This window comes from Malaclemys terrapin, chromosome 5 (genome assembly GCF_027887155.1).
Source record: "Malaclemys terrapin pileata isolate rMalTer1 chromosome 5, rMalTer1.hap1, whole genome shotgun sequence".
Classification (NCBI taxonomy): Eukaryota; Metazoa; Chordata; order Testudines; family Emydidae; genus Malaclemys; species Malaclemys terrapin.
Window position 1 is genome coordinate 46,743,333 of NC_071509.1, and position 26,536 is coordinate 46,769,868.

Consider the following 26,536-nt stretch of genomic DNA (forward strand, 5'->3'; position numbering starts at 1 on the left):
CAATAGGCAATAATGTGAATTGATAGTGGTTGTATCCTACTATGAACAAGACAAGGTGGGTGAGACAGTATCTTTTACTGAACCAACTTTTGTTGGTGAAAAAGACAAGCTTTCAAGCTACACAGAGCTCTCTTACCTGAAAAGCTCGTCTCTCACCAACAAAAATTGGTCCAATAAAAGATATCACTTCCCCTACCTCATCTCTTTAATATCCTGGGACCAACATGGCTACAACATTGCAAATAGGAATGTGAAAGACATTTACTAGCAAAACACAATGGGATACATACTTGCTTCCACCTTCAGGTAAAGAAATGCCATGGAGAGTTGGAGGGGTTAATATGGTGTGTGGGGATAGCATTTTCAAAAATGCCTCGGGGAGCTGAGCATTTAGTTCCTTTATGTGCAATTAAAAAAACCCACCTTAGGAGGTCACAGGATAAACTCCCATTGCCTCTACTAGGAGCTGGATCAGGCCCCTAGACAATGTTTGACTTTCAGTGGGACTTGTGTTCTAAAGTTGATTAGCTGCTTTTGAAAATTCCATTATTAGTGAGAAATGAGCAGGCAAAACTAGCACCTAGGTTTGACTGAAATGTTATAAAGTATAAATAGATGGACACCATGTAATTAGCATATAAAAATCTAGAGGCTAGCCTAATTAATTAAAAATTGGTGTGCCAAACATATGTATCATGTCAGACAATATGTGATGGTACTAGTAGACCCCGTAAGACAAATTACAGGCAGCTGAGGAAAGATCGTACAGTGTGCTACATCACTTCAGAAAGTTACACTATGTCCTGATATTACAGAGAGAGTATAGAAAAGAAAGATAATTATTACTCATAAAAACACAATTATGTTGACCTCTGCTATAAATTAAAAACAGATGATTAAATATATCAACACAGTATTTGCTTTTGTAAATTCTTGAAAATGTACAGCTCAAGAATACTTTTTATTGTTAACCTACTTGCCATTTAGTGTATAAAGTCTTTAGAATTAAACTTTACTTCATCAGATGATGTTCTGAATTAAACTTTGAAGACTACAGTAAACACACTATACAAATAAAATTAATTGGTCTAAGTCTTACCCCAAAATGAAGATTCAAACTTCATGTATTAAATGACAAGAACATAACTAAAACCAGACATCTTCACTTACTTTTTCAACTAGTTCATAACTCTCCTCAAGCTTCAGTGCTCTGTTTTGCATAGATGTTGACGCCCGATGATAGACATCTAGCCACTCTTGATATTCGCTTTCTGATAACTCCGTAACAGCAAAACAGAGAGTTCTTAAACCTAAAATAGTAAAATAGACAGTAAGAATAGCAATCCATAATTAGAAATTACTCATTTCTGTGTAGTGCTAACAATATGTAATTAAAAAACTAAATTTACTATGAATAAACAGATAAAAGAAAAACTCACTGGTGCATGTCACAAAAGCACCTTGCTTCAAGAATACAAGACAGTATTAAGGGTTTATCTACACTGGGAATATTTGTACCAGCATAGCTACATCAATATAGTGAAATGGGAGCAAATCCCTGATGCTAACCTACTGCACCAGTGCAAACCAATCTTGAACTACTTCAGTTTATCGTATTACTTGGTAAAGTCATACTGGTGTCACCCTATATTACACTTTATACAAATACACAGTAAAGACAGTCCTTTCCCCAAAGACCTCCTCTGTATGCTGTAGTGTTCCTTCTGATAGATCAGTAGGATGAATAGGTCCAAAAGGAATATCACTTCAGCTGAATGGTTTATATTGCTTGAATAAGACTTCTACTCAATGTACAATAATTTGCTTGCTTTACAGTTACTTCATGAACCACCTCCCTCTATTTGTTTCACACACCTGTTGTGTCGTGTCATAACAATGAGGTCTTTGGGGAAGGGACTGTCTTTACTGTGTATTTGTGTAAAACCTAGCATACAAAACCTTGGTTGGCACCCCTAAGTGCTACTGCAATGCAAATAAATAATAAATAAATAAAATAATTACAATAATAATAATTGTTAATTGGTCCTACCCAGCTTCTTGGCTGGTGCCTTTTCCCTGCCTCTTCTATTGGAGGAAGAAGTTGAGAGATGTATGACATATTGTAGAGGATAGTGTCATCTTGATACTGGAACATTTACTTTGGAGAGAATGTTTTTCATCTTTGCCTCAAACCTCTCTATGAGCATCTGTTAAAAGTCTCAGTTGTGGTTGTGGACATCAGTCATGGAGGCAGTTGCTTTTACTATTGTATCATATGCATCACTGACCCACTTTGCAGAGGGACAGCTATTCCCAGCACAACCAGTGCCCTCCTTTTGTGTGTTGGGGGGTGGACGCAAGAAGAAAGTTTTCTTCAAATCAAGCCCTTTTTACTTTTGTAAGCTCATCTAGTCCTCTCTCTCTCTCCATGGCCATCATCTCTAATCCCTCCCCTTGCTAGGGGTCCAGGAGGAGCTCAACTTCTACCCCCTGCAAAGGAAAAGTGGACTTTCCCTGAGATTAGTCACTCTTTAGCCTCTTGCAAATGGGTGAGAGGCTTATTCTGAGGGCAGTTTTCTTTTTTATTTCCCAACCAGGAGGAAAGGAGCTGTGCTGGGAACAGATATTTTTCTGTTCCTTACTGTGTGGGGGTTCACTGATGTTAGCAGATGTGGTAGGAGGGACAGAGAGGGCTGATGACTGAGCCTCATTTGTACAGATACTTAGCACAGAGGCTGAGCTTAGGCTGCCTCCCTGGATGGCAGCAGATGTGGATTTAATCCCTTCATCATTGTAGGATAAGTATAGAATTAAAGTTAGCTTAAATTTGGTTAAGAAAATATAAATGTGTTGTAAAGAAACGCTCTGACTGGCAAGTAGAAGGAAGGCCTTGAAAATAATGAATTATAAGGCCAAAAGGAATGAAGCAGGGAGGCTGACTGCTTCAAAGAATAACTAATGAAATAAGGAGATGTTTCTAAAAAGAAGGACTCTGACAGAGGTGACTGCAGGTGGTTTTCAATAAGACAAAAAAAAAAAAATCTCAAAAGGAGCCAACATGGACCTTCCTGCCTCACACAGCATTGTTATTTCCTATGTGAACGCAGGTGCAATGAAAACGCTGTTGGTCAGCAGGAAGGAGGGGAAGAAATAAGGAAGAAAGGCCTTGGGAAGAAAAGAGGTTGTACATCTTATCTGGATTAAGACTGGAAATAAGGGTGAATTGTCTCAAATTGTTTTTTACCTGAAGTCAGTAACTGTCAGTGACATCACTTGTTTGTTAAAGGGTATAAAAAGTAAACTCTTAAAGAGCTCATTAATAACGTTGACCAATATAGGTCTAAGCATCCCTGGATTTAGCCCATTTGTAAGTATTGTGGTCAAATGTTTATAAATATTTTGTTATTGTTTGGATGTAGTAAATTGCTTATTATTTTAGCTTTTTTGGCGTGTGTAGAGCAATTGTATAAGCCTTTGGATTTAATGAAGAATTTATGGTTAAATTAGTGTTTGGTGGCTCCCATATTAATAATTTCAAATAATTCCAACAATCATCTTCTACAGCCATTCTGGCCTGGATTTCTTGTACCGAGGAGTGATGGGTTGCTGGAGAAATGTGACAGATTCTTGTCCCCATCCTGACTTGTTTTCTTATTCAATATCAGCAGTAACAAGGTCTTTTTCTCCTCACTCATCAATAAGGAGCTAAAGGGAACTAAAGGAGCAGATACCGATTTACCCAAAACGTGGGAGCTTTAAAAAGTTAAAATGTATACATTTAAATTTTTAAAAATAGTTACGTTTCCTCTGGCCTTTCCTAACAGCAAAAAGTATCATATTACTCCTCTAATGTTCCCTAGCCCTCTTTTTGCCAACCCCCAAATTGTACATGCAAGCTTTAAACGTGAACTGATATTTATATCCAAAAGCTCAGTTATCCAAAGATTCAATATGTCCTCCAAGATGTAGAGCTCTCATCTTGCAGACCTTCGATAAATCCTATGAAACTTAAGAGCTTGCAGGAACAGAGCTAATATACAACTCAATCCTAAACTACAAAAGCAAAGAGTTTTGGATACGCTGCTGGCTTTCCGTAATCATGGAAGCTGCCCCAGCAAGTTTTGATGGTTAAATTCAGGGTTGAAGAATCCTAATAAACTTTAAGAGATTGACAGGGCAGCTTCCAATTATCCAAACGTTTTAAATGTTCATTGAGACATTTGGCTATTTGGGGTTGTACTTAATGATTATGAAAACATACTATGAAATATTTAGGATGTACAAACATGGCTCAGTTAGTATAGTGGAGAAAACATAACTTTTGGAATTTTCTGACATACAAATGTTTGCTTTTGTACCTCTAATGTAGATCAATACTATATTTTGGCATTTTAATTTGCACCTAAATTACACTTTAGAGAGCATAATGTCATCTACTTAAATAATCAAGAAGCTTCATAAATAAAATAAACAAAGCTGTATTAAGGCTTATGAACTAACATTAATGACACTGGAAATTTTGAATCAGGACAGTAAAAATCAATATAAAGAGGCTGGGTGGGGAATGACAGCATATACCTCTTACATGCAAGGCACACTAACTAATTTAACAATCTTCAGAATAAGAATGGTGTTTAACCTCCCTCTAGATTTCTTGGCAATTCAACAGCATCAGGAACACTAAGCTTCGATGCAAGAGTGCAGTGGCCTCTGACATTAGGTGGTATCTTGGTCTCTCCTGTTCTCTGCTGTGGCACACAATATTTAGTTTCCAGAGGACTGAAAGTTTTGGTCTAACTGATGTCTTTGGGCTTAACATAGGGGTACTTTGGAGAAATATAATGGCATGTGGTATCCAGAGGTCATACTACATGATCTGATGGCCCCTTTAGGCCCTATGGCTCTATGAACCTATGGGTACGTCTTCACTACCTGCTGTATCGGCGGGTAGCAATCGATTTATCCGGAATCGATATATCGCATCTTGTTAAGACGCGATATATCGATCCCCGAACGCGCTCACTGTTGACTCCGGAACTCCACCAGAGCGAGCGGCGGTAGCGCAGTCGACAGGGGAGCCGCGGCCGTCGATCCCACGCCGTGTGGACCCCAGGTAATTCGATCTAATATACTTCGACTTCAGCTACGCTATTTGCATAGCTGAAGTTGCGTATCTTAGATTGATCCCCCCCCAGTGTAGACCAGCCCTATGTGTGGTCATCCTAGACTGATGTAAGAAGGGTTTGAATGAGCTCTCCCCTGACATCTAGTGATGAACTGAGGGAAAAGATCTCAGGAGCAAGCTGTATTTTCATAGACACACATTCCATAAAACCTGCCTCAGAAAAATCCTCCGTATCTTCTGGCCCAGAACAATCTCAAACCAAGATCCATTGACACAATGCAGCCAAGAGGATGTGAGTACCATCATTGCCAGGAGACACTGGAGATGAATTGGCCATGTGCTTCAGATGGAAACTGATTGCATCACCAGAGTAGCAATAAGATGGATACCTGAAGGCAAGTGAAAACGAGGCTACCTGAAAGCAACATGGCAAAGAGCTGTGGAAGCTGAGCTGAAAAACCATTGAAAGACTTGCCAGAAACAGACAGGAGTGGAGGAGTTTCGTCGCTGCACTAAATGCCAGAGGCATAATGGGAACATGATGATGATGACCTACTCTGTGGAGGTCACAGACCAGTTTTGCCAAAGTGATCAATTTTTGATATTTCGTGTTAAAATTTAGTTTAGTATTGAATGCAGAGGAAATGAAATGTTGTTTTCCTTATTGTATGCATAAAGGGCAGCAGAACTGTAATTAGCATGCCCCCATTAAGAAGGTCACCCTAACTTTAACCCTGCTCACTCAGCAGGGGTCAGTGTTGGAAAAGCCAAGTGAAAGGCAGAGGGGATGGGGAGAGTTGTTCCTATCTGGTAGTGTGGATTCTGTTTAAGGAGTCCTAGATACCATTTGGCCGCTGCTTCTCCAGTGTTTAAAGCAGAGATGATCAGACCATCCTTATTTCTGCTCAGGTCATTGCTATTGTTGAAATCACAGATGAACAAATCTAGAGGCTGAGCCTTAGACTTGATCTGGGAAAGACAATGCAGAGGTTGCAGTAGCAGTGAAATCACTAAAAGCTGAAATCACTAAGAACTGGCTAAGTGCTTGAACCTTAAAACATGACATTCCAGGAACGGCAAGCAGCAGCAGTGAGTAGAGGCAAAGGTGGCAGCAAGCAGCGGTAACAGCTGCAGCAGCCCTGAGCAGCAGCACTGGTCGACTCCTCCTCCCCCCTTTCTGGGGTAGGAAGTGAAACCATGTGAACACATCCTTGATTCTGGGACTTAGCTAACTTTGGACAACCATCTATGAATGGCATGCAGAAGAGGTGAAGGGGAGTGATGTGTTAAAGGGACATTAGTCTGTCGGACTTCCACGCCACAGGTAGGAAACTGAGGCAAAGGACACAGCTCATTGCACTGTGGGCTGGGTATTTACTTGTGGTTTGCACACTTTTGAATTGTTGTTGTGGTGTTTTCCCAAATTAATGCTGAGTTCCCTCTTCCTTTTAATAATAGTTTTCTTTTGTTATACACAGACTGCATTTGTGAGTGGGGAAAGTATTGCCTCTTAGAAGTGCCCAGGGATGGTGTTTAGTTTTTCCAGATTATTAAGTGGGGGCTCGAGCCAGTTCTGTTTTGTAATGTTAAGAGGAAACCCTAGATATTGAACCTGGGCTTTGTTACTGTCAGTACAACCTGGCAGAAGGATTACACTGAGAAATGGACTGAATTTTTCTCATAAGAAGAGTCCCATGAGATCAGTCCAGAAAGATGAATGGGAGAGAAAAAGGTGGGAAGGATTGAATAACTTGGATATTAAAATCTTTCTAAAAATCTTTTCACAATCCACCAATTGGATGATGAAGTGGAAAAACAGCAATGAATGTGTGTGTAATATCTACAGAGCTAGGATTTTCCAAGGAATTTGCTGTTCTCCAGAATCTAAACTTTAATTTTTAAAAATAAATTTACTGGTATACTGATTGGAAAGAATCTTAATGAAAAATTGAGACTCTTATTGAGTTTGCTTCTTGACAGATTGGAATAAGACCACAGAGAATTATACAGTTCTTCCATTCACCTAAATGGATATTAGCACTGAAATTTATTAAATGTTTAAATGTAAATGCCAGCAATGATAACCACTTCATTTTGAACAACGCAGCAAATACGTGTAGCAAATGCCAAGGACATACTGTATTGCCACATGAATGGAAACATGAAAGAAATGGTGTAATATTATTGGCAGTATTTAAATTTGGTGCAATAATAAATACTGAATTCTTCTTTAATGCATTACAAAGTGGAGAACACTTTTTTTTTTTTAAAAGTGAATTCAGTGCTTGTGAGGTCACAGATTGACTGGTCTGGAGAAAAAGAGAGCTGAAATGTAACATGAAGTGACCGTCTGCCTTCCACATCTAGGATACTGGTTTGAATCAAGGCTATCTAGGTAGTGGCTGAAAAGTGTTTATTCTCTGATAATCCACATGAAATTAATCCAGGATCTCAATCCAGTTCTTAGTGGATAACTGTCCTTCTCCAGATCACCAGCACAATTGGCAAACTCAGCAGAGAGGTTGGAGATTGAGCTGACATGAAAACTAAATTTTTGTGCCTACTCTAGACATAGTGTACTTCCGTGTCCTTGTAGGGAAGTGTGCTCTTGCACCTCTCATGTCTTTTTCTCCAGACCAGTCAATCTGTGACCTCACAAGCATTGAATTCACTTGTTTTTTTTTTAAAAAGTGTTCTAAGCAACCCAGACACCGAGATCCATGCAGTCAAAGATTTACTCATCAGGAGCATTAGGCTGTTGCACTACCAGCTATCTGACAAGTTTTGTTTATTTCCATAGCCTATTTCTATTTTAGGTTTCCTTCTTAGTATGATACTCTGAGTATGATACTTTGGGCATTATATACGATTATTTAAAGCTACCCAAACACTCCTGATGCAAATCATAATGTGAAGAACAAACACATGGAATAGACCTGAGGCTAGCTTTTTTTTTTCTTTTCACTTAGGTCATCACACAATGATCGAGAAAGGAAACCACCACACCAACCAAAGGGATCAATTGCTTGATGATACAAACAGGGGAAAGAGAGGAGTGGAAATCTCTAAAATAATGGACTAGAAATAGGCCTTCCTGGTGTAAGAGGTCTCAAAAGATTTGGCCAGGTCATAACTCCCTATTTACTAAAGGTAAGTGCCTCAATTTAGGATTTAAGAATGTCCTTGCCTCCAAGGGAAGGTCTAATGGATTCCCTTGGACATCAGGGAACACACATTCAAAACAAAAAAATCAAGGGCTTCTTGCATGTATTTGTTTCTGTTGGTTCTTTAATTCTATTTATAAGGTTTTGTGCTATGATTTTATTGCACAGAGATTAGATGTACTATGATAATTACTCTATAAATGGGGTAGGCAGATAAGTAAAACTGATAAGTTCCTGGACAGTAAGAGATTTGTCTTTGAAAGAGTAGATGTTGACTAGGGTGATTTTGACAAAATGTGCATGTTACAAGGTGTTATAAGGCTCAGGAGTCATGGAGAGGAAGACTCTGAAACTTTCAGCAAGGACCACTGTTATCCTAGTTGTTGTTTTTTCTACGCGGAATGCATGAGTGTTTCAGGGCAATCTTAAAACTTATCAGCTCAATAGGATTAAGTGTGCTCACAGATTTTAAAAACTTGCACTCATGCACTCCACACAGAGAAAGAGAGGGAAAGAAAGGGTAAAAGTGAGAAAGTGGACTGGAAAGGAAGAGCAAGAGATTTCAGAAAAGCAGACTTTGACTCCCTTAGGGAACTGATGGGCAGGATCCCCTGGGAAGCTAATATGAGGGAGCAAGGAGTCCAGGAGAGAGGGTTGTATTTTAAAGAAGCCTTAGTGACGGCGCAGGAACAAACCATCCCGAAGTGCAGAAAGAATAGCAAATATGGCAGGCGACCAGCTTGGCTTAACAGTGAAATCTTCGGTGAGCTTAAACTCAAAAACGAAGCTTACAAGAAGTGGAAATTTGGACAGATGATTAGGGAGGAGTATAAAAATATTGCTAGAGGATGCAGGGGTGTAATCAGGAAGGCCAAGGTACAATTGGAGTTGCAGCTAGCAAGGTATGCGAAGAGTAACAAGAAGGGTTTCTACAGGTATGTTAACAACAAGAAGGTGGTCCGGGAAAGTGTGGGACCCTTACTGAATGAGGGAGACAACATAGTGACAGATGGTGTGGAAAAAGCTTAAGTACTCAATTCTTTTCTTGCCTCTGTCTTCACAGACAAGGTCAGCACCCAGACTGCTGCACTGGGCAACACAGTATGGGGAGGAGGTAAGCAGCCCTCAGTGGTGAAAGAACAGGTTAATGACTATTTAGAAAAGATGGACGTGAACAAGTCCATGGGTCCAGATCTAATGCATCCAAGGGTGCTGAGGGAGTTGGCTAATGAACCATTGGCCATTATCTTTGAAAATTCGTGGTGATCGGGGGAGGTCCCGGACGATTGGAAAAAGGCAAATATAGTGCCCATATTTAAAAAAGGGAAGAAAGAGAACCTGGGGAACTACAGACCGGTCAGACTCACTTCAGTCCCTGGCAAAATCATGGAGCAGGTACTCAAGGAATCCATTTTGAAGCACTTGGAGGAGAGGAAGGTGATCAGGAACAGTCAACATGGATTCACCAAAGGTAAGTGATGCCTGATCAACGTGATTGCCTTCTATGATGAAATAACTGGCTTTGTCGACATGGGGAAAGCGGTGGATGATATATATCTTTTGATACGGTCTCCCACACTATTCTTGCCAGCAAGTTAAAAAAGTATGGATTGGATGAATGGACTAGAAGGTGGATAGAACGCTGGCTAGACTGTCAGGCTCAATGGGTAATTATCAATGGCTCGATATCTAGTTGGCAACCGGTATCAAGCGGAGTGCCCCAGGGGTCGGGGTCCTGGGGCCGGTTTTGTTCAACATCTTTATTAATGATCTGGATGATGGGATGAATCGCACCCTCAGCAAGTTCGCAGATGACACTAAGCTGCGGGGAGAGGTAGATATGCTGGAAGGTAGGGATAGGGTCCAGAGTGACCTAGACAAATTGGAGGATTGGGCCAAAAGAAATCCGATGAGGTTCAACAAGGACAAGTGGAGGTCCTGCACATCGGAAGAAAGAATCTGATGCACTGCTACAGGCTGGGGACCGACTGGTTAAGCAGCAGTTCTGCAGAAAAGGACCTGGGGGTTACAGTGGACGAGAAGCTGGATATGAGTCAGCAGTGTGCTCTTGTTGCCAAGGTCAATGGCATATTGGGCTGCATTAGTAGGAGCACTGCCAGCAGATCAAGGGAAGTGATTATTGCCCTCTATTCGACACTGGTGAGGCCACACCTGGAGTACTGCGTCCAGTTTTGGTTCCCCCACTACAGAAGGGATGTGGACAAATTGGAAAGAGTCCAGTGGAGGGCAACAAAAATGATTAGGGGGCCGGGGCACATGACTTATGAGGAGAGGCTGAGGGAACTGGGGTTATTTAGTCTGCAGAAGAGAAGAGTGAGCCTTCAGTTACCTGAAGGGGGGTTCCAAAGAGGATTGAGCTAGGCTGTTCTCAGTGGTGGCAGATGACAGAACAAGAAGCAATGGTCTCAAGTTGCAGTGGGGGAGGTTTAGATTGGATATTAGCAAACACTATTTCACTAGGAGGGTGATGAAGCACTGGAATGGGTTACCTAGGGAGGTGGTGGAATCTCCATCCTTAGAGGTTTTTAAGGCCCGGCTTGACAAAGCCTTGGCTGGGATGATTTAGTTGGGGTTGGTCCTGCTTTGAGCAGGGGATTGGACTAGATGACCTCCTGAGGTCTCTTCCAACCCCAATATTCTATGAGAGAGAACTTGCAAGACTGGGGCTCAAGTCCTTTTTTCTGCTGCATACTTCCTGTGTAACCCTGGGGAAAGTACTTAGCCTCTCTGAGTCTCACTTCTCTATCTGTAAAATGGGGATAATAGTACTTCCTTGCCTCACAGGGATATTGTGAGGATAAAGACATTCAAGATGGTGAGCCACTCACTTACTGTGGCAATGCGGGTCATATAAGTACCCAAGATATACAGAACTATGTTTTCCCCTCACTGGGAGGAACTGCCCAGAGAGAGGAGGGAGAAGAGCATCCCATGTGGAGAGCCCAGGTTGAGTGGTTAATACCAGCAGAAACCTGTCTGGAGTGACAGTGTCCCCCATCAGGCCAGCAACTGTACTAACCAAGTCCACCCCTACCCCACCCCGTTGGCCTAAAGTTGAAGTTGTGGAATGGGGGAAGAGCAGCCTGAAGCTATTTCCCCAATTTGGGACCAAAGCAGGGAAAAGGGGCTCTGGACTTCCTCAGGAACAAGAGGTTAATTTATATTTTCTACCATACGACCAGAAAATCCTGCAATCTGTTCTGCAAAAGGAGCTAACAGTAGATTATTTATGTTTTACTTTCAGTGTTACAGCACCCATGGGGGCAGGACTATTATAATCTCATGGATAATTATAAATATAAATAATTTAATTTGGTTCTTATTTGTTGCATGAACATTTAGTAAAATAAATCTAAAATGACTTACACATTTTGTTAAAGAATTTAGAAACAAATTTTATTAAAGTTATATAAAAATGAAAGAGACCATCTGCAGTTTGAGTTTCCTGTAATAACCTTAATTGTGTTCCTTACCCATCCATCTTTTCTTATTGCATGGATGAATTAGAATACTATGGTCCTTTATTGTATGATGCTATAACCCATGACCAACTTGCTTTCCTCTATCAGGCACAGAAAGACCTCAGAGCAGTATCTGGGAGGCACTGTGGCCCACTGGCTTAGGACGCCGGAGATCTAGCTTCTATTCCTGGCACTGCCACTGGCCTGCTGGGTGACATTCAGAAAGTCTTTTTACTTCTGTACCTCTGTTTCCCCTTCTGTAAAATGAGGGTAATGATACGTACATCCTTTGTAAAGTGCTTTTAAGATCTACTGATGAAAAGTGCTATATAAGAGCAAAATACTATTGCAAGGGTGTATACGATATCAGTATTTTCTATTGCAGAGGTTGTTTTCCTGCCTGCATTTAAAGAGTGGGGTTTTCCAGTGATTTTTAATTTTGTTTAAAGTTTCCATTGTTTGATGAGGATAGGTACCTATTGTCTTTATAGACAGCCTTTTCAAGTCACTTACAGATTCTTATTTGTGAACCCAAATGTGGCACCAACATCCCTTCAATCGTCACTGAATAGTGGTTAGAGAGATGATTCTGCTAGACCACTGGGGATACATAGACATGACAGTTGAGGTGGGTATGGGAGGACTCCCTAGAGTTATCAGTAATGGATTCACTCCTGTAATGTAAAGCAGCCTTAAAGCAAACTTAACTGTCAAGAGGTGGATGGATGGCCTCTCTGCACAAGGCCATCTAGTGTCAACATTGATTCCTGAACCATCCTCAACCTACTCCCTCCAACCTCTTTCCTCTCCTCCTGAAAAGTCAGAGGTTTGGAGAGATCAAAATTAAAGGTTGCAAAAGAGTTTGCATTCTAATTTCATGGAATCACTACTGTGTCTCCATAATACATTTGAACTGCACAACTGAATTTTAAAAGCCTCTACTTAGGCCAATTCTACGTGTTTTATCTGTCTATATTTTTGAACATATATTCTTCAGGAAAGGGACCATCTTTTTCAGAGGCTACAGGAGTTTAATAAACATACATATAATAAATTCTTACAATATAATAAAAGCTGAAATTTATAGTACCTATGAGAATTGAGAGGTTTTATTTCATATTGTTTTATATCAAGTACTATTACTCACCTTCTGTAGCAAACTGCTCTAAATGTTTTAAAGTAATTTCCTTGTATTTTGAACTCTCGGCCAGACGGTCATAAATTACTGTGTCCTACAATGCAAACAGAACGAAGGTACAATAAAGCAAAGCAAGCAGGTTTCACTGATGTGGCAACAATAACAGAAATTCTGGAAAATAGGCAGAAAAAATATGTAACACTATATCAAAGTATTTCAGGGCCAAGCAACACAAATAGAAGTATATTTCTGTTCTGAAGGGGAGAAAAGAGGAGGACTTTCTGAGCCCTCAGGGTCTGTAGATCTCTACACCTTCTCCTAATCTGGAATTCTTTTGGGGTTTTCTGTATTTTTATTTCCCCTCACCTTTCATACATACTTTTCTCCCCTTATTCCACCCTTCGTGTTCCTTTGCTCTCCCCCCCGCCAATTTAAGTTCAGAGTGAAACTGATACTTAGTAGCTTTCATTCTCACTTCTACTTGGCCAACAAAAAAGCTGTGCATAGAGTTACACAATGACATTATTTCATTAATTTTCATTTGGAAGGATAAGTAATGTGGAATATCAACAATCCTGTATTCAATTTTTATAAACATTGAAGAACTGGTTTTAACATAAGAATGGCCATACTGGGTCAGACCAAGGGTCCATCCAGCCCAGCATCCTGTCTGCTGACAGTGGACAATGCCAGGTGCCCCAGAGGGAATGAACCTAACAGGCAATGATCAAGTGATCTCTCCCCTGCCATCCACCTCCACCCTCTGACAAACAGAGGCTAGGGACACCATGCCTTACCCATCCTGGCTAATAGCCATTAATGGACTTAACTAGATAAACTCATGGAGGTTCTCTTTTAAACCCGGTTATAGTCCTAGCCTTCACAACCTCCTCAGGCAAGGAGTTCCACAGGTTGACTGTGCTGTGTGAAGAACTTCCTTTTATTTGTTTTAAACCAGCTGCCCATTAATTTCATTTGGTGGCCCCTAGTTCTTATATTATGGGAACAAGTAAATAACTTTTCCTTATTCATTTTCTCCACATCACTCATGATTTTATATACCTCTATCATATCCCCCCTTAGTCTCCTCTCTTCCAAGCTGAAAAGTCCTAACCTCTTTAATCTCTCCTCATATGGGACCTGTTCCAAACCCCTAATCATTTTAATTGCCCTTCTCTGAACCTTTTCTAATGCCAGTATATCTTTTTGAGATGAGGAGACCACATCTGTTGCAGTATTCAAGATGTGGGCGTACCATGGATTTATAGAAGGGCAATAAAATATTCTCCGTCTTATTCTCTATCCCTTTTTAAATGATTCCTAACATCCTGTTTGCTTTTTTGACTGCCGCTGCACATTATGATGTCTTCAGAGAACTATCCACGATGACTCCAAGATCTCTTTCCTGATTAAAACTGATTTCAGATTATACATCAGTAATTCATTTGATGAATCACTTAAGGCACACAGTGTGCAAACTGCACCATTCTAGGATGTGTTGTGACTCAGACATACCTTTCTCCAAGGGAACAATAATTTACTGTTGACCTAATACTATCAGTAAGTTACTATTTCCTCTCCCCCCTATTTCCTCTCTTCTACCTCAGGCTAGTGAAAAGGGGGTAGAGCGAAGGCTCCACCCATTCCCCAGCAATTCCCTTCCCATCTGCTCCAGAGAAGGAATAAATGGGTGAGCAATGGTCTGGGTATCTCAAGTGGAGATGTACAGTAGGGAGGGTCTTATTTTCCCAGACAGGCATGTAGTACAACTCACAATTTATCCCTTAATCCTGGCACATAATTTTAATATATAATATAGCTAAGTAAATTGAAAAAAAGTCATGACTGAAACCCAGAGTTTTTTTAATTTTAGATGATCTGACTTCAGTTGATCGTGCAATAACTTCAGACTGTAATTATTTCAATTATTTATTTTTCTGTATGTCTACAGCATATCATTTACAAATTAACAGATTAAAATTACTGTACGGTAATTTAAATAAAATAAACCTTACAGCTCCTTTACAGTAGAGTCTTAATTTCCCTGTTGGTGTGCGAACAATCACAGACATTCTTTTCCTAGTGCTGGAAGAGAGTTAAATTGCAGTCCATAAACATCACCAACCTTTTTCATCCATCAATAAAAAAATAGAAAACTTGAAAATGTGCATTTATATGCATATATATTTATAGATACACATCATACTTATTGTATATAAATTAGAGGTAATGAAATAATTATGTCTACTAGTCCTACCACTGGCTTTTCCTCCTCCTTCATGAAACAGGGGGCAGAAATGAAGAAAAAATGGTTACTTACAACAGTAACTGTAGTCCTTTGAGTGTGTTCTCTCTGCACATCCCCACTTGTAGGAAGCATTCCAGGGCACACTGAGCTGCAGGAACTTTCGGTGAAGCAGTACCCAATGACACCTAATGAGTGCCCTCACAGAGCACAAAATATTTGGAGCAAGATTGCAAAAAAGGCCATGCATCCTGGATCACCTCAGCTCCTTCCTTCTTCTTCTATGGGCATGAGGTGTGTCATAGGTGCAAGACACCAAGATCCCATTAGCCTCAAGTACTGCTGAATGGGACAGGGGATATGTTGGAGATGTGCTAGGGAAAAATGGAGCTTGCCTAGAGTGAATTGTGTTCTGTCCATCTCCAGACAGCACAACGACCCCTAGGGAACCTTTACAAGCAGTCATACATTAAAATAACCCTGAGGATGTTCTAACTTATTCTGAGGGCTGAACCAACATTCAGTTGCCTTCAGAACTAGGGTGGGATGGAGGAGGCATAAAAGTTGCCTTAAGTCACCTTTATGCTGTCCGTCCCCTGCACTGGATACACCTTGGCAGCACTGAGGATCTGGGCCTAAATGTGCAACTACCTAGCTTATCTTATAGTATTACATTATAACTTAAGGGAGTTTTGGCTCAAACCCCCAAAATTCATTCCAGCAATGCACAGAAGGTTCCAATACCCACAGCTAGTTGTAGAAAAGAAGGAAGTGAGGTGGTTGGGATGCCCAGACCTTTTATAACCCAAGTTTTAAATATTTTGGGCCAGGAGAGAACACTTACACATCATCAAAGGGCACTGCTTTATAGAAGGTACTTGAATCTCAGAGGCATCAAGGGATGCATCCAAAGGTGGAAATGTGCAGAGACTATCTTGAAGAAAAGATGAGTAGTTATCCTTGTAGCACCTGTGGCTTTTCAAGATGTTGTTGTCTGTGGGATCTCACTTTAAGTGCACATACACCTTGCACACACAAGATCAGAATCTTTTGAACAGCACTTTCCATTGGCCCATGCCTGCACTATGCATGTCCTCCTGTTCCCCCACCCAGTAGCATAAAGGGTAGAGCGGCCATAACCATCTCTCAGTTCCCTCATTAATCCAGAATCCTAAATAAGGAGGTCTCAGAACATAATGAAGATGGAGAGATCCATATAGACAACAGTATCTCTGAGAACCACAGGCCTTGTCCTGTTAAGGTAGTTTAACAAAACCCTTGAAATGTCCAAAGTGTGGAGTTTCTGATCTCTCAGGAAGGAGTGGGGTTTTGGAAAGAAAACAGGTAAATCAATAGATTGGTTCAAATTAAAGTCTGACAGAGCAGTGGGAATAGATTTGGGGTGAGGTCTTACCACCATCTTATCTTTGTGGAATGTTGCATAAATTGGGTCTGCCATGAAAGCTTGGAGTTCATTAACCTTCCTGGCTGATGTAATTGTGACTAAAAAGCCCGTCTTAAAAGTAAGGAGGTTTAAAGAGCATTCAGAAAGAGGAATGAAAGGGGGAACTATTAAATTTCTAAGGACAATGTTAAGATCCCATATCAGAAGGGATTCCCTAAAGTATGCAATAACCCCTTTAGAAATCTGGGTACTATGGGGTATAAAAACTGAGTATAACACTACTACTGGGTGGTATACTGAGATCACTGCAATGCAGATTTTCATGGAACTGAAAGAGAGTCAAGAGTGTTTCAGATTCAGAATATAGTTAAATATTTTTGCTATGAGGGTCTTCAACGAGTCAAGGTTGTGTTGGGCTGCACACATCTGAAAGTATTTTCCATTTAGAGGAGTAAGTTTCCATTTGGAAAGCTTTTTACTTAGCAAAAGGCACCCTTATACTTGTAGAGAACAATCTTTGTCAGTAGTACTAAACCAATCAACATCCAGGCTGCCAGATGTAGTGACTTTGGGTCTGAATTAAGTTTTGGCCTTTTGTTCTGTGATAGTATGTTTGGAGAACCAAATTCGTATGGGAGGCTGGACAGACATTTTGAGGAGATCTGTTAGCCTGAATTGTCTCGGCCAGTATGAAGCTATCAGGATTTGGAATTGATAGAAATATGTACATGAAATCTTGATCCCACAGTAAGGAAAGCATCTTGTAATGATCCCAGACTCATGCCACCCATGTCATGACCCTACAGGTCTTGAACTTTAGTCCACATGGTTCCCAGTTGACTGTTGCATCCCTGCTCTTACCCAGTGGCTCACTACTAACTGACTAAATAGGCTTTATCTACACTAATGCTGTAACTGATCTAAGTTACGCTAGTTAAGTTGTGTAACTTAAGCCAACATAACTAACCGACTTAAAAGCTGTGTCTATACCATGCTATGTCAATGGGAGAGCATTGAGGTGGAGTACTGAAGTCGACAGGACAGTGCTTTGCCATCGACTTAGCGTGTTTTCACCAGACCCACTAAATCAATGAAGCTGCATCAATGGCAGTGATGTCGATTTAGCTGGGTAGTGAAGACAGGCACTGAGTGGAGAGATCATGAAACCTGAAGTTACATCAGGAAGGCCTCCCCTGGGCCCTGATTGGAGGAGCAACATTGGGACATCTGATTTGTCAGAGCTTCCTATTTAAACCCAAAGAAAGGCACAAAAAGTTGTCTGCACAACTGGGCTCTAACTGGCCCCTTGCTCAGCCCTACAGACTCTGACCTGCCTGATTCCTAGTATCCTGACCTTGGCTTGACTCTTGGTGACCCAAATAGTATCTGACCCCGTCCAAATTAGTTCATCTGACTCCTGCCCTGATTCCTGGTAACCTGAACACGATCCTCCTGAAACAGGTCACAAACTATCAGAGCTGGCCCCCAATGTCCCAGCCCTAACACTCCTCCCTGAACCAGATCGCTAACCACTGGACCCAACTGCCTACGTCCTGGCCCAGACACCCATGAACAAAACGTTGTACATTTCATGTTGTCTTTTGGGGCAAACAAATCTATGATGAGATTGGTTTGATGAATCTATGATGAAATATTGGTTTGATGATGACACAGACAATTTGTGACTGGTGATGGATTGTCTCCTTAGGCAGTCTGGCAGATTGTTGCTGACTCCTGGAGGATGAAGAGAAATTGGGGTTATCCCATGTTGCTGACACCTTGTTCATAATGTGATTAATTCTTGACATAGGGGTGATGCACAGGTGCCTCCTTGCTTGTTTATAGAGTACACTGCAAATTGAGTTATCTTAATAATTTGCACTGTAGAATTCTGCAGAACAGGATGGAACGCTATGTAAGCTAATGTGACTACTCATATTTCTAGGACATTTACTTGAAGAATCAAGTCCTTTTAAGACGAAGTCCATTGTATCTGCAGGTGGTCCAGGTGTTTACCACAACCTGTTTCTGTTGTATCTGTGATCAACATCTTTTCAGGTCAAGTATCAGAAGGGTAGCCGTGTTAGTCTGAATCTGTAAAAAGCAACAGAGGGTCCTGTGGCACCTTTGAGACTAACAGAAGTATTGGGAGCATAAGCTTTCGTGGGTAAGAACCTCACTTCTTCAGATGCAAGGGTTCTTACCCACGAAAGCTTATGCTCCCAATACTTCTGTTAGTCTTAAAGGTGCCACAGGACCCTCTGTTATCTTTTCAGGTGGATGTATGGAGAAGTGCACTTCTATTCAAACATTCCTGGAGTGTTACTACCAGCTCAGTGCAGACAGGTTGTGTGCTGAGATCACAATTCACATGTTAATTTGATGTCTTGTATGATGATACACTGATCTTAGCCAGCCTTGTAATGGATGTGGGTGAAGTTTGGCTAGTGGCATCACATATACATAAACTGACATGTTGCCCACAAGTATGAGGCAGTTTCTGACTATATTTGTAGCATATGATTTGATACTGGTGACTATAGCTTGAAGGAAAAGAACTCTGACTCCAAATTAACAAAAACATACCTCCCAGAAGACTATGTGGGCTCCTATTAATTCTATAGTTTGTGATGAGATGAGACCTTTTTTTCATAATTCTCCATGAATCTCGGCTGTCTGAATAGGTGAAAAATATAGTTCAGGGCTGTGGTGACTTCCTGATGAGACCTGCCTTTGATCAGACAATAGTCTAGATATGGATAATCCTTAATGCCTAATCTCCTCAGATGTGCTGCTACAACAGCTAGATATTTTGTAAAGCCTCTCAGTGCTGTGGAGAGACCACATGGTAGCACTCTGTATTAGTAGTGATTAGGCCCCCTTGTGAACCACAGGTACTTCCTGTGGACTGACTGGCTGGAAATAAGGAAGTATGCATCTTGTAGCCTGAGAGCCATGAACCAGTCTTGAGCCTGAAGGGAAGGGATGGTGGAGGCAACTGTTATCATCCTGAATCTGCGATAGTGTGTATATTTGTTCAGGTGTCTCAGGTCTAGGACAGGACAAATATCCCCATTTTTCTTTGGGATACAGAAATACCAGGAGTAAAATTCTCTTCTCTTGTACTCCAGAGGTACCTCTTCCATGCCTAGAAGAAGTACAGAAGCCACCTCTTCCTTTAGCTATTTTTTGTGAGGTTACCTGAAGAGGGATTGGGAAGGACAATGAGTGTGTATGTGTGGGGGGGTGGGGGTTCCTAGGATAAGGAATGAAATTAGATGGAATAGCCATGGGAGGGAGACTACTTCTAGCACTTAAATGTCTTTATCATAGGTCATGACTGATGGAAGAAAGCAACATGGCACCCAAAAAGGCGGGGCTGGGTCCTGAGTAGCTCAAGCATGGCTCTCGACCCTTGCATCAAACCTGCTGCCTGGAAGCAGGTGTAGAATAGCCCATGGTCAAGGAAGATAGTCTCCTCCAAGAAAACGTTGGCTTTTTCCTGTGCAAGTATCAGAAAATCTGTGATGGGGGTACGTAGGTGTCTTCTGCCTCGATTGCCTCTGATAGCAAAATGGCACATAGTTTGGGGCTGAAATGTAGATGCCCAAGGAATGAAGCAGTGCTCTGGAATCTCTGAGGGAGTGCAGAGTGTCATCCATATAAACACTGAATAAGTCTGCGGCCTCAAGGGGCAAATCCTTCATTGTGCTTTGCACTTCTCTTGGAATGCCAGAGGCGTGAAGCCATGAAGTTCTGTGCATGGTCATAGTGATGGCCATGAACAAAGTTGCAGTGATGCTGATGAATAAGTCTTTCTTCCAAATAAATCTAATTTTTTTGGAGTCTTTGCCTTTGGGGTGCTCTTAATCTGCCTGAACTTTTCATAAACTGTAGAATGTATGTAAAACTGTTCAAACCCCTTTTGGGGTATACAACATTTTTTTTCCTGCTCCCTTAGCCAAAAGAGGCAGTTTAGTTAGTGTCTGCCACAGGGTTTTAGCTTGATATAAGACAGGGGTTCTCCAACTTCATTGCACAATGACCCCTTCTGACAACAAAAATTACTACATGACCCCAGAAGGGGGGGACCAAACCCTGAGCTGTCCCAAGTACCACCACCCTGGGCGGGAGCAAAGCTGAAGACCAATGGCTTCAGCTAGGGCGCCTGTAATCTGAGCTCTGCCACCCAGGGCTGAAGCCCTTGGGCTTTGGCTTCAGCTTTGGCTCCCAGCAAGTCTAACGCCAGCCCTGGTGACCCCATTAAAATAGGGTTGGGGCCCACTTTGAGAACCGCTGATAAGAAGCCCTTATAGATAAGGAGCATTACGCTCGCAGGTACTAATGAGCTTAGATGGAGAGCAGCTCCTGAAATGTTCTAAAGTCATCAGGTGCCAGTACCAGACCTGAAAACACCACTTCATCAGGAGAGGATGATAACAGGTCTCTGAGAGATGAAAGACCATAGAATATCAGGTTGGAAGGGACCTCAGGAGGTCATCTAGTCCAACCCCCTGCTCAAAGCAGGACCAATCCCCAGACAGATTTTTACCCCAGTTCCCTAAATGGCCCCCTCAAGGATTGAACTCACAACCCTGGGTTTAGCAGGCCAATGCGCTGGCCAATGCTCAAACCACTGAGCTATCCCCCCCCAATGTTACTCCTGAGACTCTAGTACTTGTCCCTCCTCTTCCAGCTGCTCCTGTTCTTCCCTGTTTGCAGCCAGGCATCTGGCAATATATGCAAAAGGGGATTGAGACCTTCTGCACTTCCTTGAAAGATAAGGATTTCAACTCTTGGGTGCCCTGGAAGGAGGTTACCACTATGCCCAGTAGGAACCTTACTTTAGGCATCCAGTTTTGAAAATTACAAACAAACAAAACAGTTAGTGAATGAGACGTCCAACCTTGCTTGCACTGCTAAGCCCTAGCTGGAAGATATTGGCTGGCTTTAGTCCAGGATGAGAAAGGCAGGGAGAGAGCATCCATTTTTCAGTTCACCCAACTTATAAGAGCAGCCCCACACTGAAGATAATACTCAAAACAAGGGTCTCATTTAGATGCATGTTTTGGGATAAAAATGAGGTAGGAACTGTATACACATCACCCTACTACCCCCTTCATTCCCCTCTAAGCTAACCAAGTTCATTTTAGGCCTGTCCCTGGAATAGCTACTGTACTGGCTGAACTCAACATGCATTTCAGCTATAATTTATATAATCACTAAGACTCTCAGTCTCCATGAAAACTGTGGAACTATCCCCAGCTGTTTTTAGCCTCAACTCAGTACATCCGAGCAAACTTTGTATCTGGATGTGTGCAAGTATGATATAAACCACTTTTGTGATGATCAGATAAGATCCTCCTAAGTGAAGTCAGGTTATTCTCCCACACTGTGTTATTATTAGTCTATCATAGGAATTTGATTACCCTAAGGGGGTTCCAGCCACTGAACCACACTGTCACCAGTTTACTGGAATATTGTAGTTATCTTTTCTCCATATACATTCCTCATAGTGAATGATGTGTAACTAATGGTGGAGCAACAGCAGCAAAAAAAAAAAATCACTTTTCTCCTCTGCCATAATTTCAGCAGAAGTCTTGTTCTGCTGAACAACTCGTAGTGGCAGGCATTCTGGTGAATTTGGTTAATGTCACTGCTTTTGTCACTGTTAAGGAGAAATGGCTTAAATTTTCCCAACAATTTTTTAAATTAAAAATGGCCTTTTTCAAAATTGAAACTTTTCATGAAAAATTTAATTTTTGTTTTTCAAATTTTTTAGAAAAATATGGAAACAAATGTAGACTGTTTTTGTTTTGGAAAATTATTTTTATTTTTCCATTTATTTCTCCTTTTCCTTTTTTGTTTAGTTTTCTGTTTTACCACTGTGTATCTTTGTATTAGTCAGATTAATCATACTTTTTTCATAGTTCTCTGACAGGAGTATAACTACTCATGGAGTCTGCAATCATATACTTTGCCCAATCTCTCACAGAAGGGGGACACACATCTTGTTCTTTGGTCTTGATCCTGCACCAATCAAGTCAATTGGAGCTTTGCTACTGACTTCAATGAGCATAGGCGTAAAGCCTCTAGTAAGGGAGCAAAGCTGGGAGTATTCAGACTGGGACACTGTTTTCAGATATAACACTGTCTTTTCTCTTTGAAATTGTTTTATCACATACTGTTCTATTAGTTTATTGCTGGCAGTGTATGCTTCACCATGTGGAGGGAGAGTGCTTTTGAAAGCTGAGGGCTGTTTCCACACCCAACTGCATGGACATGTGGGCCAGTGGTTAAAGCATTGAATATATATCCATTGCTTCACTCTGTCAGCATTAGCAGCAACTCACTCATTTGATAACATGCCTTGCTGTGCACCTGTGACTGAAGAAACATGCATTAAAAGTACCTTGGAACAACTGAAAAATGTCACAGAGGAGCAGCTGATGTCCCCTCACTGTCACCTGGTTTTGTGGCCTCTGACAATGTTGTAAAAATTAGAATAGCATTGCATAATAAAAAGGCAGAAGAATCCTGGAATCTTTTACACGGAAAGGATGTGTCTACCACAAGAGCTAAAGGACTAAGCCAACAGGACTTCTGATGCTCCACAAAATTCTGTTGCTTCAGGGGTGACCGAATCACACCGTGGTATTGTGGATTACCAATGATCCCCATCAGAAGAAGCTAATCCGAACAGCCTGAGGTCCACAGCCATTCAAATATTCATATGCTGGCAGGGTTGAAAATCATATTCACAGCACTGAATACAATATAATAAAAACTTATGCTTCCTAATAGGCATATACCTTATGATTAGCACAATTTTCGCACTCAACAAAACTATGCACTGTAACTTTAACTCTGCCTTCCTCAACTGGCCCTTTTCTACATACCTCATTACCGACTATCCCTTTCAAACAATTAGTTGTGGATGTTTGGTGTGGCAGTGTGTTGTACCTGAATAGAGGTAAAACAGAACCTTTTATTCAGCTTATGCTGGAAGGCAGCAAGGGGTTGCAAAAGTTACATCTACATAGGATCAGGTGCCTATCTTTCAAGAAAACAAAGCCACTTACAGTATCTGTAATTCTTGTTCTCAGAAAGTATAAAGTTGTAATAGATTACTTCTCTTAGGATGCATGCTCCTCTCACAGACATGTTGGGAAGGCTCATAGCTCAAAATTCTGAATTTGTTGGATCCAACAGGGAACATTTTGCACTTCTGCTGTGGAATAATAGTGACCCCTAGTGCCTCCAATAAGTCTAAGCAAATATTAAAGAACTGGAAAATAAAATAGATACAAAACTCTGAATCCCGAGTTAAGTGGGTGGGTGCGTGTGTGGTAAGCTACTGTAACTTATTTCCTCAGAGAATAAGATTCACAGGTAAGTAGTTTTCATTTATCCCAAAAGTATAAGAGGTATCTAATAACCATTCCTGGCAATTCACAAGGTTTAAAAAGATTTATAAAGCCTGTAAAACAGGTAAAGATGAACAGGAAAAAAAAAGAAGGGAAACCTGTACTCCCATTCTATATAAATACTACACATTGCTATAACTGTCAAGCGAGCTGCAAAGGCACTTTTTGCCACATACCTATTAACTTCTCACAACAAAAATGAAGGTTATATATAGAATCAATAGAGGATGAAGTAACTTGCTCAGTCATTTTGTTTCTTTCCTCATCTATGCTCCAGTCAACTATATTTTGTAACTTTTCATCTTTTTCAGTGTCCCTGTTTTACCTCCCCCTAGTTTTCTATGTATTTTCTCCTTTTAAAATATCATTATTTCTCTTCTCAAACCATCTTCTTCAATGTGTTTCTTTTCCAGTTGGGCTAGGCTCCCTTACCTGATTTTTGTTTAGTATTTTCTCACTTTGTTCTTCTACCAGTTTCTCTCCCTTTATTCCTCCTTTCACCAGTTCCCTCTTCCTTATGCCCATTCTTCTCTGGTTTTCACTTCATTAGGCTTCATTCTTCTTCAATTCCCTTTCCTGCAATCCTCTTCCTCTTCTTAGAGGCAACTTTCCCTGACACCTCCTTTGGTCTTTTCACCATTCCAGGCCTCCAAAGTCACACTTGAGTTCTACCCTCTCTGGTCCTTCTCCTTAATCAAATCAATCATAGCTCCCTCCAGTGCAAGTCCTCGATGTACCGGTATGTGTGTCTCTCTCTCTCCTTTCCCTTTTTCCTCCAGGTCTATCTGAGGTCATTATAATGCTTCCTCCCCTTATAAAACTCCTCCTCACCCTGTCAGGGTGAGCAATCAGACAATTCACATGATATAAGTTAAGCACATGCTTAAGCCTTTGTAAAAACAGGTCCTCAATGAGGAAAGGGTTTCATATCCTGAGTACTTTCACATAGCATATTCCATATATAGATACACTTTACAAATAAAATTGCACCTAACTTCCTAATGCACACATACACAACTCCAGCAGAACATTGACAGATCACTTACTGAATGGAAAATTCTATGTATTTTATATACACACTACCAATGGAACAGTGGTATACCATCAGTTTACAAAAAGGCAGTGGCCAGATTTTTAAAGGTATTTAGGAGTTGCTGCACTCAGCATTGCAATGAAGTTAGGACCTAACTCTCATTTTCAAAAGTGATTTAGCTCCTAAAAACAGTTAGGCATCACAATATTGAGTGCAGCAATACCTAAATACCTTTACAAATTTGGGCCAGTGTATTTTGCATGAAGTACTTTAAAAAATCATAACTCAGCCAAATTAAAATCACTTTTCACTGTTCCACAAGAAAAAAATTGCAGCAGGGGACAACATCCTTTGCCAAATTTTAAGCTTTTTTATCACTCTGACTGAGGTGATGGAGCTTAAAAAAGAAAAGAAAATCATTTCATACACTTGTATTTTTCCCACTCTTTTTCTATTTCTACAAATTTTTCCTCAAGTTCCAAGAAAATTTACTTCCAAAATGAAAACAGAAGTGTCAAATTTCAGCTGGGAAGGGAGACATTTTATAAAACTATTCCTCTGAATATGACCTTTTACAATGTAAAGGCAACTACAACCTCCTTATCTATAAGTATGGCTACATGCTCTGCCTATAATGCGAGAATATATACTATAGAGCTAAAGAACAGTATATATTATAAAGTTTCCAAATAAAGTACAAAACCCTCAGTCTTTTTCAAGTCTGAACATATGCTATCTCTATATTAAACCCACTAATTTATCCATAAGGGAAAAATTCAGCAGAGTATATATGCACCAAAATGACACTTTAAAAAATATAAAACAAAACATGTCAAATGCTTATTTTGCTTTACCTAGTAAATTCCAGCACATTTAGCAATTCATATCTTTCCTCATGGCCAAGCTGGAAAAAAAAAAGACATATTTTTGTTAGTGAGATTTAAGCTTTAAAAATAAATAAATAGACTAGGAACTACTTTTCGGCATAAACCTACCGGACTAAATTGTATTAAATATGTAAACTAATATCAATGGCAAAATATTAATAATACATAGTAACATAATTTTAATGTACTTACAGAATCTATAATTACTGAGTCAGGTGTCCTTCCAGTGAATACAAAACGAAGATGCTTGGCTGCTCTGACCAATGCTCCTTCATCTGCAACAAACCAATTTCCATTGTTTTTTTTATAGATTGAGAAACTATCAAGAAAAAGAATTTTCAAGTTTTAAATACCTTTTAAATATTGTAGGATAAATAACACAGAGACAGGCAGATTTGTACCTGTTCAAATTTTCCAATTATTCTTTTATCTGCTCCTCATCAATAAATAAATAAATTTAGAAGGTCTTCGTTCTTCACTGCTCAAATTTTCTTTGTTTATTATTCTTGAAAAAAGTTCAGTATCTCAGCTCTTTCTGAGTCATTGTAAATTACGCTCATTTAACAGCAGTCCTACTGTACTTTCCTCCCTTTCTTTTTCATTTTATATATTTGTAGAATCCCTTATTAC

The 26,536-nt window shown here is 40.5% G+C and overlaps 1 protein-coding gene across 3 annotated transcripts in view; it reads right to left on the bottom strand.

Annotated features, from left to right (window-relative positions):
- The window catches only part of ATP8A1 (ATPase phospholipid transporting 8A1), a 245,141-nt gene that overhangs the window by 107,818 nt on the left and 110,787 nt on the right, over positions 1-26,536 (bottom strand). For all 3 annotated transcript variants that reach the window (XM_054029714.1, XM_054029717.1, XM_054029715.1), the window contains 5 exons: positions 26,099-26,181; positions 25,874-25,923; positions 14,925-14,994; positions 12,919-13,003; positions 1,171-1,310 (listed from right to left, as the gene is read on the bottom strand). In XM_054029714.1, coding sequence (XP_053885689.1) covers positions 1,171-1,310; positions 12,919-13,003; positions 14,925-14,994; positions 25,874-25,923; positions 26,099-26,181 — 428 coding nt within the window. The remainder of the gene's footprint in view (positions 1-1,170; positions 1,311-12,918; positions 13,004-14,924; positions 14,995-25,873; positions 25,924-26,098; positions 26,182-26,536) is intronic.